The following is a 13311-nucleotide window of genomic DNA, read 5'->3' on the forward strand; positions in this document are numbered from 1 at the left end:
CTGGACCAGCGGCCCCAGCATTGCCCATCGCACGGGAACTGGTTAGAATCGGGGGTGCCCAGACCCCTACCAACTGCCAGCTCAGAAAGTCTGGGGCGGCGGCACAGCGGCCGGTGCTTTCAGAGGTCTTCTGGGTGGTTCTGGTGCACGCTTACATTTGAGACCCGGTGATCTCGGGTGCTGTAATGACCTTGGACGGCACGATGTCATCAGATGAATGGCATTCACATCTGTCTCGCTGGCGAGCTACCCGGTGACGCCAAGGCCGCATCTCCTGGCCGCACGGTGGGCTCCAGCTCCAATGATCGCGGCCATGGTGCCCCGACCCCCGACCATCCAGGGACCATGTCCACGAGGGCCGGGTGCAGGCCTCGTGCCGATCTGCACATTCAGGGAGCTCTGGAGAAGCAAAGCCGTCAGGCGGGGGCAGGGGGTGGCCCAGGTTAATGTCCCGAAGGACAAAGTATCTGGAGCGGTGGAGGCCTGGCTGGGTGACCTCCAGGAGAGTTCCCACCCAGAGACAAATGGGCCGGGTCTGGCTGTCCGCACAGATTTCTCCGTTATCTCTGGGGAATGTAAACAGTCCCCAGGAGCTGAGCCAGAGTCTCATTCTGACCCGATGCGCGGCCAGGCGGCCTGAGGGGCCCGAGTTCGGGAGGAAAAGCCTGCGCCCAACAGCTTGACCTCGGCGCTTTCAAGAAAAGACCGGGAAGGAGGGAAAGAGAGAGGGCAGGAAGCCAGAGCAGCTTGAAGGGAGAAGGACCTGCTGGTTTCTCGTGACTTTTTGGTGGTTATTTTCAAGGCAGGTGCACACAGGATTTCTAATGGCAAAACGGTTCTGACAGCCTACTTGAACCAGGTCGTTAGTATAATACTGTCACTTACTCTGTAACCGAGATTAATTCCCAGTTTGGGCACTTAAAAAAAAAAAAAGCCCTGAGCAGTTTGGGACACAAAACAAAAGATAAGTGACCAGGTTGGTGGTGAGACCCCAGGAGAGTGTGGCAGGCTGGCCGGCTGCCGGCTCTCCACAGTCCGGAAAGCCCAGTTCTGGGGAGACAGGGTGGGCCCCGACCTGGCACATGCCCCAGCGGTCACACCTTGGGCAGGCACTGTCCTTCTCTGCCCTGGCTCTGGAGCTCTAGCTGGAGTACCAGCAGCTGGCTGGGTGGGCTGCTTGTGAGGACTGAGCTCATGGCTGACTGAGCGGGCCTCGCTGGGACCCAGGCCCTGGCCCTTCCTCCCAGCTGGCGTCCCACATGGGCCGAGGGAGCACACCCCACGACACGGTGCACCGTCAGTTTCCACCGTGTCTCAGGCCTTGTCGACTGGGAGGCACTGGAGTAGCCAGAGGCGTCCTTGTGATCTGGCTATGGGGGCTGTGTGTGAGCGCTGTCACCTGCTGGGTCTGTGGGGGCCGCATGTGAGTGCCGTCGCCCGCTGGGTCCTGGTTACTCTTCGCGGGGAGGACCTTCCAGTCCATCACAGAAGCCGGTACTCCGTGCCCCTGACCCCACGGTGTAACAGTATCTCCGGTCACATATCCCAGGAAGGGAGTGGGACCAGGGTGAAGCTGAGCTGGGGCTGTGTTCCTCTGCACTGAGGCGGGTTGAGTTGTTCTGACACTGGCTATGACATGGATGGACTTTGAGGACATGATGCTCTGGGAAAGAAGCCCGTCACGTTGGACTCCGATCACATGAGATACTTAGAATGGTCGGAATCATAGGACGTCCAGCAGGCGTGGCCAGGCAGCCAGGAGGCTGAGGTGGGCTGTAATGCATTGGGACGATGGGGACACAGTGGTATGGGGACAGAGGTTCAGTTTCACAAGGTGTGACGATCATGGAGACGGACGATAGGGCCACAGGGCATCACGAACGTAGTTAATACACTGAGCTCTACACTAGAATGTGGTTACAATGGTAAATTGTCTGTTCCGTATTTTATCACAATAATAAAAACCTCCAGGCAGTTGTCTGGTCCGTCCCATTGTGTCATCAGTCTTGCAACTGGGCAGACCGTTTCCTCCTGCTACATCCTTCATCTCAGAATTGTTTTAGCTCCCGCTCCCTTTGTCTTTTCATATAAATTGGAGAATAATCCTGTCTCTGTCTACAAAATGTCTCGCTGGGATTTGAACAGGAATTGTGTTAAGTTTGTAGGTCACTCTAGGGACAATCAGCGTCTCCCCCCGGCGCTGAGCCTCCCAGTCCGGGAGCACGACTTGGTGTCTTAAGGCTGCTGTGATTTTTCTGGTTGGCACTTAGATCCGGACATGTTTTGTTAGATTTACCCCGAGGCACTGAATTTCTTTGAGTGATTGTAAGTGATTTTAAGTTTCGGAGTGTATGTGCCCGTTGCCAGCTTCTACAGGTATGCCTGGTTTCCGAACGTTCATGTTGAGCTCTGAGCCTCGCAGAGCCCCTTCTGGATTCTAAGAGTTTGTGTGGACTTTTTTGTGTGTTTGTACTGTTTCTGGTTTTGGTCTCCGGGTAACACCAACTTCATAAAATGAATTGGAAAATGCTCCTCTCTCTTCTTTTTCCTGGAATATGTGTGAAAAATTGGTGTTAATTTTTCTGTGAAACTTTGGTAGAATTCTCCTGTGAAGTCATCTGGCCTGGAGTTTTTCTTAGGAGTTTTTGTTACAAAGTCAACCGCCTTAGTTGCTAGGGGCTGCTAAGCCCTCTATTTCATGTTGGGTCCATTGTGGAAGGTCATGTGTTTCCCAGGAAGTGGCCCATTGGGTCCAAGTTTTCAGATTTATTTATGCTATTTCGCATAAATTTTTGGCATAAATTTGGCATAATTTATTTATTTAAAGATTTTATTTATTTATTTGACAGACAGAGATCACAAGTAGGCAGAGAGGCAGAGAGAGAGGGAGAAGCAGGCTCCCCGCAGAGCAGAATCCCGATTCAGGGCTCGATTCCAGGACCCTGGGACCATGATCTGAGCCGAAGGCAGAGGCTTTAACCACTGAGCCACCCAGGTGCCCCTATTTGGCGGTTTTAATAAAGAATCCAGGATGCTGGGATCATGACCTGAGCCAAAGGCAGCTGCTTCACTGACTGAGTCACCCAGGGGCCCCTGAATTTGAAAATCTTTACAAAATGTGTAATCTGCTGTGATTGCTTTCAGTCTAAATAAAAATGCATCTTTGAATGTAGCCTTTTGTGATCGTAATTGTGGTGAGTATCTTTTTCTTGAGAGCTTGTTTGGAGGTTCTAGCAGGGGAGCGCAGCTACTCGTATACCCTTGACCGAAGAGCGGTCCCCTCCTCTATCCGGGGAGGTCTCCTCTTCAACCAAGCGCGCAGCTTGGGGAGGGACGCACATGGAGCGGTGAGGGAGGAAGGGGACACCCGCCTAGCCAGCCAGATCAGCCGAATCAACCCTGGCGATCAATGGGGTGACAGATGTCGCAGCCAGATCGCCCTCACGTCCATGAGTATCTTTTTCTTAAACAAGTCCCCTCCCCTCCTCCGTGAGAGGCAGGAGCCGGACCCGCCCACCACAGACCCTTGTTCTGCCTTCATGAAGCGTCAGGGAGCGCAGTGAGTTTGGGTCTTGCGTGGGGTAGGTCTGGACAGGCAGTAGACAAGCAGGGAGTGCCTTGAAGTGAAACCCTACAGGGAGAGTGGAAGGAAGCGGGTCCGCCACATTTATTTCTGTCTGATGTGGCACCTGGTGGTGACCGCTCTCCCTGCTTCCCTCGACGCCCAGCGTACTCAGTACTCACGCTTCCTTCTTCAGAAGGAGAAGAGAAGGAGAACAGAGCGGACGCCAGAGTCAGGCTGGGGGGCTCGGGGTGAAGAGCCCGAAGGGCATCTCCGGCGGCTTCCCGCGTTCCCACACCCTCCACCGCCCTCCCGCAGGACAGCGGATGTATTGCAAACAGGAAGCTCTTTGCAGATAAGGCTGAGACCCAGCCTGATTTGCTGGGAAGCCTGACGGCCTGGGCCATGCTCGCCTGGCCTGTGGGGCTCGGCGGCCTCTGTAAATAGCGGCTATGAGGCTCCTGGGCGCAGTGTCCTCCCGGGTCCCCGACAGTCAGGACGCCCCCTTCGCCTGGTGTGCGCTGCAGGTAGGGGCGCTCTGCCGGGTGACCCGGCAGCCCTGGGGAGCAGGGCGGGGGTCTGCCAGTCCACGGGGACACGCTGAGCTAGGAAGGCAAGGTTCCCGAAGCGGCCAGAGGGAGGACTCGGTGGAAAGGGGGGTGGGATCTGTTCTTTGGTCCCCGCGACGGATGGGGTCTGTCCGATGGATCCGACTCTAGAATTCCAAGGTCTGAGTGATTCAGGAGCTCATGCTGGAGACTCCATGGGGCCGGCTCACAAGGGCACTCAAAAGGAGGCTTCTCTGCTCTGCACTCTTTCCAAGAGGTGGGGCTGTGTGTTCTCGAATCCCCATCCCTGTGTGAGAGGTGGCTGTGGCAGTGCGTGAAGGTGGCCGGAGTGTGTTCCTGGGGAGCGGCCGCCGCCTGTGGCTGGGGCCACGTGGGCCACAGCGGTCATCTGCGCTCATGGCCCATGGCTCTGTTCTGAGCTCAGCAATGGGGCAAAGGCAGGACCAGAGCGGGGGTCTCTGGTCTCTCAAACTAGTGTGACGTGGTGTGACGGGGTCCCTTCCTCCCTGGCCAGCTGGCTTCCAGGCTGAAGTTAGGTCGTACTTAGAAACTTAAAAGACAAAGTGGGAAAGCCACGGCACGTGGTAGCCAGACTTCTGATCTGGTGGGAAGCGCTCTCCTTACCGGGCGTCCACCGTGATTCCAGCTCATCACGGCTTTGAGAGATCTGGGGGCTGTGAGAGGACAGACAGTTTGCAGAAAGCTGGGGGAAGGGCCTCTTCCTCCTTAGTGTGTGCCCTTTGGTTGGGCCCTGGGGAGACCCCGTGTCACCATGGGGAGCAAGCAGCTGGGTGGGGGTGGGGGGGCCATTCTCAGAGCCCCTGGTGCTTCCAGATGGTTCTCAGGCTGTACATGCTGCAGAGCTTAATGAAAAGGTAGGATTGTGAGTTTGGCAAATTATACCACATTTTTTTTCATTGTCCATTTATTTTTTTTAAAAAAGATTTTACTTATTTGAGAGACAGAGAGAGAGAGAGAATTTCAGACTTACAATGAACTTCTACTAAAAATTCCAAATTGAATTTCCCCTCAGAAACCCTGGTGCACCCAAGGGAGGGTGGAAACCTCCCAGCTCTGGCTGGATCAGGATGTGGTTCTTAGAGAGGCCCCAGCGGGCCGCGGCTTCGGCTTCTCCGTTTACAGACCGAATTCCTCTCCTGATTCCCAGGGCAGAGCTGGAAGTTGGAGGAGTTGGAGGGTCCCCCCACCCCCGCCCCACCAGGGCTGCCCTGAGGAGACGCAGATGCAGGAGCCAGTGTCGGGGCGCGGGCGGGGTGGTAGGGCTGCGGGGAAGGTTCCGGCTGCGGCCCGGGGGCCTTGTGCGGGCTCTGCGCAGCCCAGGTGGCGACCGCTGTGGCTGGAAGCCGTGTGTGGGGGCCGGGGGTCGTGCTGAGCAGCGTGGCTGTCCCCGGATACAGCCGTTCTCAGCTGGAGACGAAACTCCCACGTCAGCTTCGGACCCCCGAGACGTTAAGAAATATGTAAACCCCTCCGCCTCCGCAAACACCGAGACGCAAGTATTGTAGACTGAGCCCAAATGTAAGTTTATCATGACTTTTTTAACGTTATCATCACTGTTAAGAGCTACATTCTGGAAAGAACCCACATTTGCTTCTAGAGCAGCAGCTCAGCTCGACAGGGTGAAGGACACAGCGTCGCAAACAGGCTCTTAGGAATTCCAGGTCTGTTAATGCAGGGCCGGAGCCACCGCGAGCCCGTCCCGCACCGGCCATGTCCGAGGCGCTGGCCCCGGTCCCGCCTGGACCTGAGGCATGAGGGGCCCTCGGGCAGCGAGGAAAAGCAGTCGCAGGGAGGGGACACCTTAAATTCTGGGTGCCGCCACGGTGAGCTTCTGTCCGTCCCTCATTCGCTGCTTCATGCAGCCTTTGGGGTCCTCAGCTCAGTGCCCGCTAAGCTCCTGCCCGAGGCCTGAGCCTTTCCCAGCCGCAGGAGGTGCTCACTCGCGGCCCACTTCCAGAGCAAGGCCCAAGGCCCAGCGGTAGGGGGGAAGCGAAAGGGGCAAAGCTCATCCCTGTGGGCTGTGGGCAAACCTTCAAGCCTTTTCCCTTCTCCTCAGAGTTGCTCCTTCACGCAAGCGCAGGCGGCAGGCCGAGCGCCAGCCGGAAGGGGGGCTGGGGGGGGCGGGGAGGGGGGCTGGGAGGGGGCTGACTGTCCAGCCTCCAGCCTCCTTGGCACCATCGCATTGAGGAGCCAGGTCCGAGGTGGTTTTGGGAACTAAATGAGGTTTGTGTGCCCACGTGTGGTAGTAAATAGTGGCTCCTTGTCTCTCTCACAAGCATGAAATAACACAGTAAAAGCTGCCACCATAGTGTAGGGAGGTGGGTGGCCCCCGCTCCTGGGCTTGGTGCTCTTGACGGCCGACAGGAGCAGAAGGGAGAGGTCAGGTGCGCCAGGAGGCCCCAGGGCCGACCCCACCTCTCCACCTACTAGTGGGGTGCTCTGGGCAGCTGACTTCACTTCCCTCATCCCTGGTTCCCTGGCCTGTGAAATGGGAGCGACGTGCTGAGGGCGACCGGCCTTCTACGGTCCCCCGTCGAGGGGACATTCATCCTCACCCCTGCCCTTCATGGTGTGTCCTGTGCCCCCGCCAAGGGGAGCAGGGCCCTTGCTGCAGGGTGTCACAGAGCACACACAGGTTCTGCCTGCATCTGTCGCACGGAGAACCTGGCTGGAGCAGTGGCTGGGGCACAGGACCTCTCGGTTCAGAGGCTCTGGCTTCCTGGGCCTGGAGGGGCTGCAGGCCGTGGGGCCCTCCCCGTGTGCAAACAGTAGCGCCGCGGCCGTCTCGGCGAGCACTTGCCCCGGCACACCTTTCCGTGTTTCACGTAGTTGCTCCTCGCATAGACTCCTCCCTCCCCTCCACGCGGAGGGCACCAGCCAGCGACAGAGACATGATGAGCCCAGGGTACTGGTCCTGGGGCTGCCAGGTGCATGGCCATCCCCAGATCCTGCGCCGTGTGTTCATCAGAGTCTCAGGGGGTGGCTCTCTGGGTGCTGCTGCCAAGACTTCCTCACTGGCCCTCGGGGGAAGAGTCAGCATGCCTGATCCCCATGGGGGCGCAGGGCCAGCTGTGTCCTCCTGTGTGTCCCGGCCTCCATCCGCCTCCCACACTCGCTGGTGACGGGTGCTGTCACAGTGACAGATAATTGACGAGCTATGGCTGCCGTGAGCCCCGCAGCAGGGCGCTGAGCGGAACAGGCTTGCTCAGACTCTGCACACACAGCCCGCGCCTGGAAAGCTCCAAGCTGGGCCATCGGGACAGTGGTCTGTTAGGAGCGCACTGGTGTGCGGTGATGCTAGGAAGCCACGTGAGACAGGCATTCACAGCCCAAGAGTGCAGCCCCAAGGGGTATGGAGGGGTCCTGGGCCCAGGGACCATGGGGGGCTGGCCGGTCCTGGGGAGCTGGCTGGGCTCTACCCTCTGTTCTGCGCAGCATGTCAGAGTTGTCATAGGACCACACGTGTGCCTTTGTGTGTGTGTGAAGTCTCAGCCACAGAGACGCAGAGGCGAGAATCTGGCAGCCACGCTCAGGTTGGGAGTCCCAGTGTGGCCGGGATGGGGAGGCGAAGGTGGGCCGCAAGGGAGAGACCTGAAGGCTGGGAGGGGCCCCCGACAGCTACCAGCACCCCAGTCCCAGCCTGTATGCGGTCGCGCCCCAGTGTCTGAATGCTCATTGCTGTGTCGCCTTCCTTGGTGCAGGAGCCTGTGTCCCCCGAGCACTCATGATGAAGCAGCATCTGGCTCTGATCGGCTTGGCCTTCCTGTGGCTGCTTCCGGGGGGACACCCTCAGCAGACAGCGGAGGACGCCTGCTCCCTGCATATTCTTGTCCCAGGCCTCAAAGGTAAGCTCGCCCGCGGCCTCCCAAGTGTGGCTGAGGCTGGAGGGCTGGTGCTGCCGCCGCCCGGGGTCTGAGCAAGATGCGCCTCGGGTTCCCCATCTGTCAAACTCAGGGTCGACTACATAAAGTCCACTCTTCCTTTGGCCAAGGGATTCTGAAATTCTGAAGCTAGCCGCCTAACTGCACCCCATAAAGGACACTAACATTTGTTCCAGGTGCCACGCACATGACCTTGAATGACTTTCAGAATGAGATGGTCTCATCTGTCCATTTTGCAGATAAGGACATTGGAGGCTCGGGGACATTTGGCAGTTTGCCAGACTGGGTCCCACCGCTTTGAAGCCGGTGCTCCGACACTGGTTCCGGAGGGCTCCCGATTTCTTCTTTAAAAAACAAACCAGTCAACCAACCCCAAAAGCTCTTCTCTTGCTGGCTTGCTTGTAATTTCCTTCCAGTGGGAGTTTGCTCTGCTGAGCAGATGTGGGGGCTGGGGTACGGCCCCGGGAATGAGCGTCTTTGTTTGGAAAAGCCCCTGGTTTCTCCGCAGCACAGGCAAGAGATTCCCAGACCTTGTAATTCCCAAGCAGGGTGGAGGGTCCAGTGCAGGATGAATGTGTGGGCTCCAGCTCAAACGCTACAAAACCCTTGAAGCAGGGGCAGGGCTCGTGACGCAGGTGGGGTGGGCAGGCTTGGGCCTCTGGCTCTAGGAGCAAGAGACCAGGGTGCAGAGGGGCTGGCCCGGGACTCACTCCCCAAATTCCCTTCTGCCCTTTGCTTCCTGCTCAGTCTACATGGACCCGGCCCGGATCCTGGGCCTTCCGCGGGAATGCTGTCAGCTCTCCTTACAGAGATGGAGGAAGCAGACTCACACTTAGGGGCCTTGGACCCGTGACGAGAATGACCGCCCCCCAAGACAGAGCCGGGCGTCTCTGGAGACCAGACCCTCGTGGGGGCAGATGGGGCTTGTGAGCGCAGGCTCCACCTGAGGGCGGCCAGGGCAGATGGCCTCAGTGAGCTGGACGAGGGGTGGGCTCCTTGGAGGGCAATGCTGAGGCAGACCCTGCGCCCAGGGGCTCGTCCTCCAGCAGGTGAACTAGACTCATCCCCAGGTTGTGTGGAAGCCGTGGGGGGTGGTTTGGGCTGCGGAGCCTGCGTTCCAGACGCCCTGATGAAGCAGCAACGTTGCCCCATAGTCCCGATGGCCACAGTCTGTCCACACCAAAGCCACAGTTCCAGTAGAGAAACCTTTTTTTTACCCATGATTTGTTTATTGGAGAGAGAGGCAGTGTGCGAGGAGGGGGCCGGGGCAGAGGGGAGCGAGAGAGAATTGCAAGCAGACTCCACACTGAGCGCCCAGCTCCATCTCTGACCCTGAGATCATGACCCCAGCCAGAATGGAGAGTCGGACGCTTAACAGACTGAGCCACCCGCACGCCCCGAGAAGCTTCTTACCAGACTTCCCAAAGTCTGTGTGGTCTGGATGTCCTGGGCTTGTCTCCAGCTTCCCTGAGCTGTAACTGACAAGTAGAAGGTGCGTACATGCCCGATGACGGGTGAATTCACGGAAACCTTGTGAAGTGACGTCACCTCCCGTCGTCCCCGTTCTGGGGGTAGCGGTGAGGGTGGAGTCAAGGACTGGGGGTTTCTCGTTCTGGCCCAGGAACAAGGGGACCCGACTAACACACACCTTTGGGGACTTTGCTCCTCTGAGACCCGCCAGCGGCTGGGGCCTGCTTCCTCTCCCACTGCGGGGGGACGTCCACTGTAGAGGCAGGTGCTGGAGAGCCAGGAGCACCCATGGCCCTTCCTCAACCGGCCACAAAGATGGCCAAGTGCCTGCACCAAGTACCTGATGTCTTCCTTGTTGGGTCAAGAATGACCCAAATGCCGTCAAGGCAACAGCTTTGTGCCGTAGACCTTCTTGAGACAGGCTGGGAGACGAGCTAGAAGTAAGTACTAGCCACGTGTGCTTTGCACGTGGGAGGGAGGAGGGAACAGGTTGTCAATGATGAAGAATAAACTGGACACTTGAAATGTTAGCCTCTCCGGGTAGAGACATAACTCGTCACGTAGAACGTCACACGGTCATCGGTCCCAGATCACTGCCTGCTAAAGGAAAGGATGTGGGGAGAGGACGTTGGGCTCCCTGGGCACACAGTATGGAGTGTGTGCGAGTTTGGCGGGGAGAGGCTTAGAGCAATACGGTCCTGAGGTTCTCATCAGCGGGGCCACAGCTCTGAATGTCCCTGAGACCACGGACTGGGCGCAGCCCCTGTCTTCTAGGGCGCAGTGCACCCTGTCCTCAGGGTTGGGGGGCTTACCCAACCAGGGGCTCCGGAGGCTCTCTGCCTCTGAGCTCTGGACGCCCCCCCTCCCAGGGACCACCCCTGCTCCCCAGCACTGGGCGAGACCATGATGCAGAATCTTGGGGAGAACGGTGTTCGAGGGACTTTCTGATGATCTGAGACGAGACCCATGAGAGGTCATGCTCTTAGAAAGTTTTTCATGATATAGTAGTCCTCTCTCCTGCCTTAGGAGGAGGACTTGTGGGCACAAGGTAGCACTAGGTGCTGCCCAGGGACTTTCTGTCCTCGGAGCCTTGCTGCACACACAGGTGTCACGCTCCATGCAGGCCTGCAGCAGCGGGGGGGGGGGGGGGGGCGGGGGCAGCCTCCGGGGAGCCCGAGACAGTCATGAGGCCTGTGTCCTCACTGCTTTCTCTCCGGGAGGAGTGCGGAGCTGGGTTGGATGCACTAGGGAGGGGTGGTGGAGACCTGCTGCCTACTTCTCCGGGCCTGGCTCCTCCTCCGTGGGGTGCACGCGATCCTGCCTCCTGTGGTGGGGCGAGCTCGCTGCATGCACATGGGGAACACAGCAAGTAGCCTCTGGGGCTCCTCTTCCTCCACGAAAGAAAAGCTGGTGGCGTGCTTGGTGTGCACTTCCTCCAAGTGTAGCCAGAGTGCCTTTGTGGTCAAGGCTGCTCCGGGGTGCGCCGGGAGACACCGGGCTGGCTGCGTGTGCTCTTGGGCTTCCAGGGGTTCCCGCTCAGTGGGGGAGCTGGCATGGGGGAGCAGGTGCTGTCCGGCAGGCGGTGACACAGGCTCGCCTCGGCCCGGACCCCCATAGGGGTACACTTCCAGCTCTCCCTGACACACAGGGAGGGCCCCACTCTTTCTCTGGGCACCGCCCCGTCCCCCAGCCCTCGTTGGCACCTGCGCACCTGTCACTTCCGTCCTGGCCCCTCACTTGTGCAGGTGGGGCCCCCCTCTCGGAGCTCCGTTTGCCCGTTGGGTGCCTGGCTATGGCAGGTCTCCAGAAGTCACTTCATCAGAGAGCCCTTTTCTATCTCTCAGTCTCAATTATGGCTCTTTTGGGTTGAAATTATTGTCGTATTTTATCTTCCTTTACCTTATGTCCTGTGCAGCGAAGGAGAATCCCCAGGTCAGCCTGACTCACGCTGGAGCCTGCTGTCTTCACAAACCCCTCCTCCTCTTGGGTGACTGACAGGGTCTTCCCTTCGCTCTGGTTCTGCAACGTCACCGTGTCGCATCTACGTTACTTTCCCTCGTCTCTCACGTGTGGTTCCCTGTGGCACTTGTGCTGTGGTCTTCCGTGCCTTTCCCTGGTGCTGGGAGGCCACAGGTCTTAACCTGGCAAAACCCTCACGGCTTCAACTGTCTGTTCTCCCTTTTCTGGAATTCCTCTAAGATGGACATGGGCGTCTGTGGGGCTTTCTTCACTCTCCACTTGATAACTTTAAATCCAAACACAACTTTCCAGTCCTTGATCTCTTCACGTCGCGCCGTGGAAACATTCTCCGTCCTGACCCGTTTCGTGGCGTGGCTCGCGTCGTCGGCCACCCTGCTACTCGGCCTTTCTGTCGAGAGATTCATTTCGAAAATTAATTTCATGTATACTACAGCTTGATTAGCTGTTCCCTCGCTAAATGAATATTTGGACCGTTTCCAGTTTTTTAACTGTTAAGAATAAGGTTGCAATATAAGACAAAATCAGAGAGGGAGATAGGCCATAAGAGACCCTTAACTATGAGAAACGAACTGAGGGTCGATGGAGGAGAGATGGATGAGGGATGGGCTAACTGGGTGGTGGGCGTTAAGGATGGCGCGTGATGTGATGAGCACCGGGCGTTCCAAGCAACTGACGAGTCACTGAAATCCACCTCTGAAACTAGTAATACACTAGATGGTAATTTATTGAATTCAAATAAAATATGATTATTAAAAAAAATAAATTTCATGGGTGCCTGGGGGGCTCAGTGGGTTAAGCCTCTGCCTTCGCCTCAGGTCATGATCTCGGGGTCCTGGGATCGAGCCCCATGTCGGGCTCCCTACTCAGTGGGGAGCCTGCTTCTCCCTCTCCCTGTGCCGGCTGCTCCCCCTGCTTGTGCGCACGCTCTTTCTCTCTTTCACTCTCAAATAAATAAATAAATAATTAAAAAAATTAATTTCATGTGCAAGATTTCTAGTTGGTTCTTTTCAGTGCTTTTTACTTTTGATCGTAGGGGATGGGGTCTATCCTCTCTTGCCTTTATGAAGATATTCAGCGTCTTATTTCAGGGTCAGACGCCGATGGCCCCAAGGGTCCCGTTCCTCTGGTAGTTCTCTTCCAGATGTTGGTGTCCCTTGAGTGTGTGCAGGCTCTTGGTGGCGCACTCAGTCTGTTAGTCGGTATTCCTTGCGGGTCTATCAATGTGTCCCCAAGTATTTCTACTGTAATAGTTTCCTTTCTTAAGAACCGTAAAGTACGCAGAGACTTAAGGGCCCTGTGTGTGCCGGGCGTGTGTGAGCCCACCCTTCAGCTGGGGGCTGCGTGGGGCCTTCCCCGCAGGGGCACGCAGGCGACCACAGGTTGTTGCTGGCACTCTGCTTTTCTCTCTGTCTACGGAAGTTTAAACGGGATGCCCCCTCCTTCAGGCCCGTCAGTTTTGGGCATCTCGTTGGGGCATCTGTAAGCTCAGTTAAGCTTCTCACCAGGCTTGAGGGCCCAAGGAGAGTCTCAGAGAACTGAAGTAGCCTGGACGGTGGCCAGCATTGGGTGCACCTGGGGGTTACGCGGACCCTGTGCTGGCACACGCACGCTCGTGGGGGAGCGGTACAGCGGTCAGGCAGACAAGCCATGTGATATGGGGCAGGGTCTGGTCACTGAGGAGAAGAGGCAGTTGGTGAGCGGATCAGAAGCGCAGCCTGGAGGGTCAGGTGGGAAGGTGGGAAGGTGGCCATCACGACCTGGGCTCCAGAGGAAGACCTTCTGAGGATGGTTTTAGAAATGAGGCGTTATTTGTCTCCACGTTCAGCCT

General features: G+C 57.5%; 1 protein-coding gene across 5 annotated transcripts in view; it reads left to right on the forward strand.

Moving 5' to 3' along the window:
* The first annotated feature begins 3845 nt into the window (after positions 1-3845).
* The window catches only part of COLEC11 (collectin subfamily member 11), a 31831-nt gene continuing 22365 nt past the window's right edge, over positions 3846-13311 (forward strand). The window contains exons 1-2 of one of the 5 annotated variants that reach the window (XM_047746576.1): positions 3846-4089; positions 7854-7997. In XM_047746576.1, the coding sequence (XP_047602532.1) occupies positions 7877-7997 (121 nt within the window). In that variant the 5' untranslated portion in view covers positions 3846-4089; positions 7854-7876. Of the gene's footprint in view, positions 4090-5297; positions 5671-7853; positions 7998-13311 lie in introns of those variants that run through there. The other 4 variants (XM_047746578.1, XM_047746573.1, XM_047746575.1 and 1 more) reach the window with 4 other exon arrangements.

The sequence above is a fragment of the Lutra lutra genome, chromosome 9 (assembly GCF_902655055.1).
Source record: "Lutra lutra chromosome 9, mLutLut1.2, whole genome shotgun sequence".
Lineage (NCBI taxonomy): Eukaryota > Metazoa > Chordata > Mammalia > Carnivora > Mustelidae > Lutra > Lutra lutra.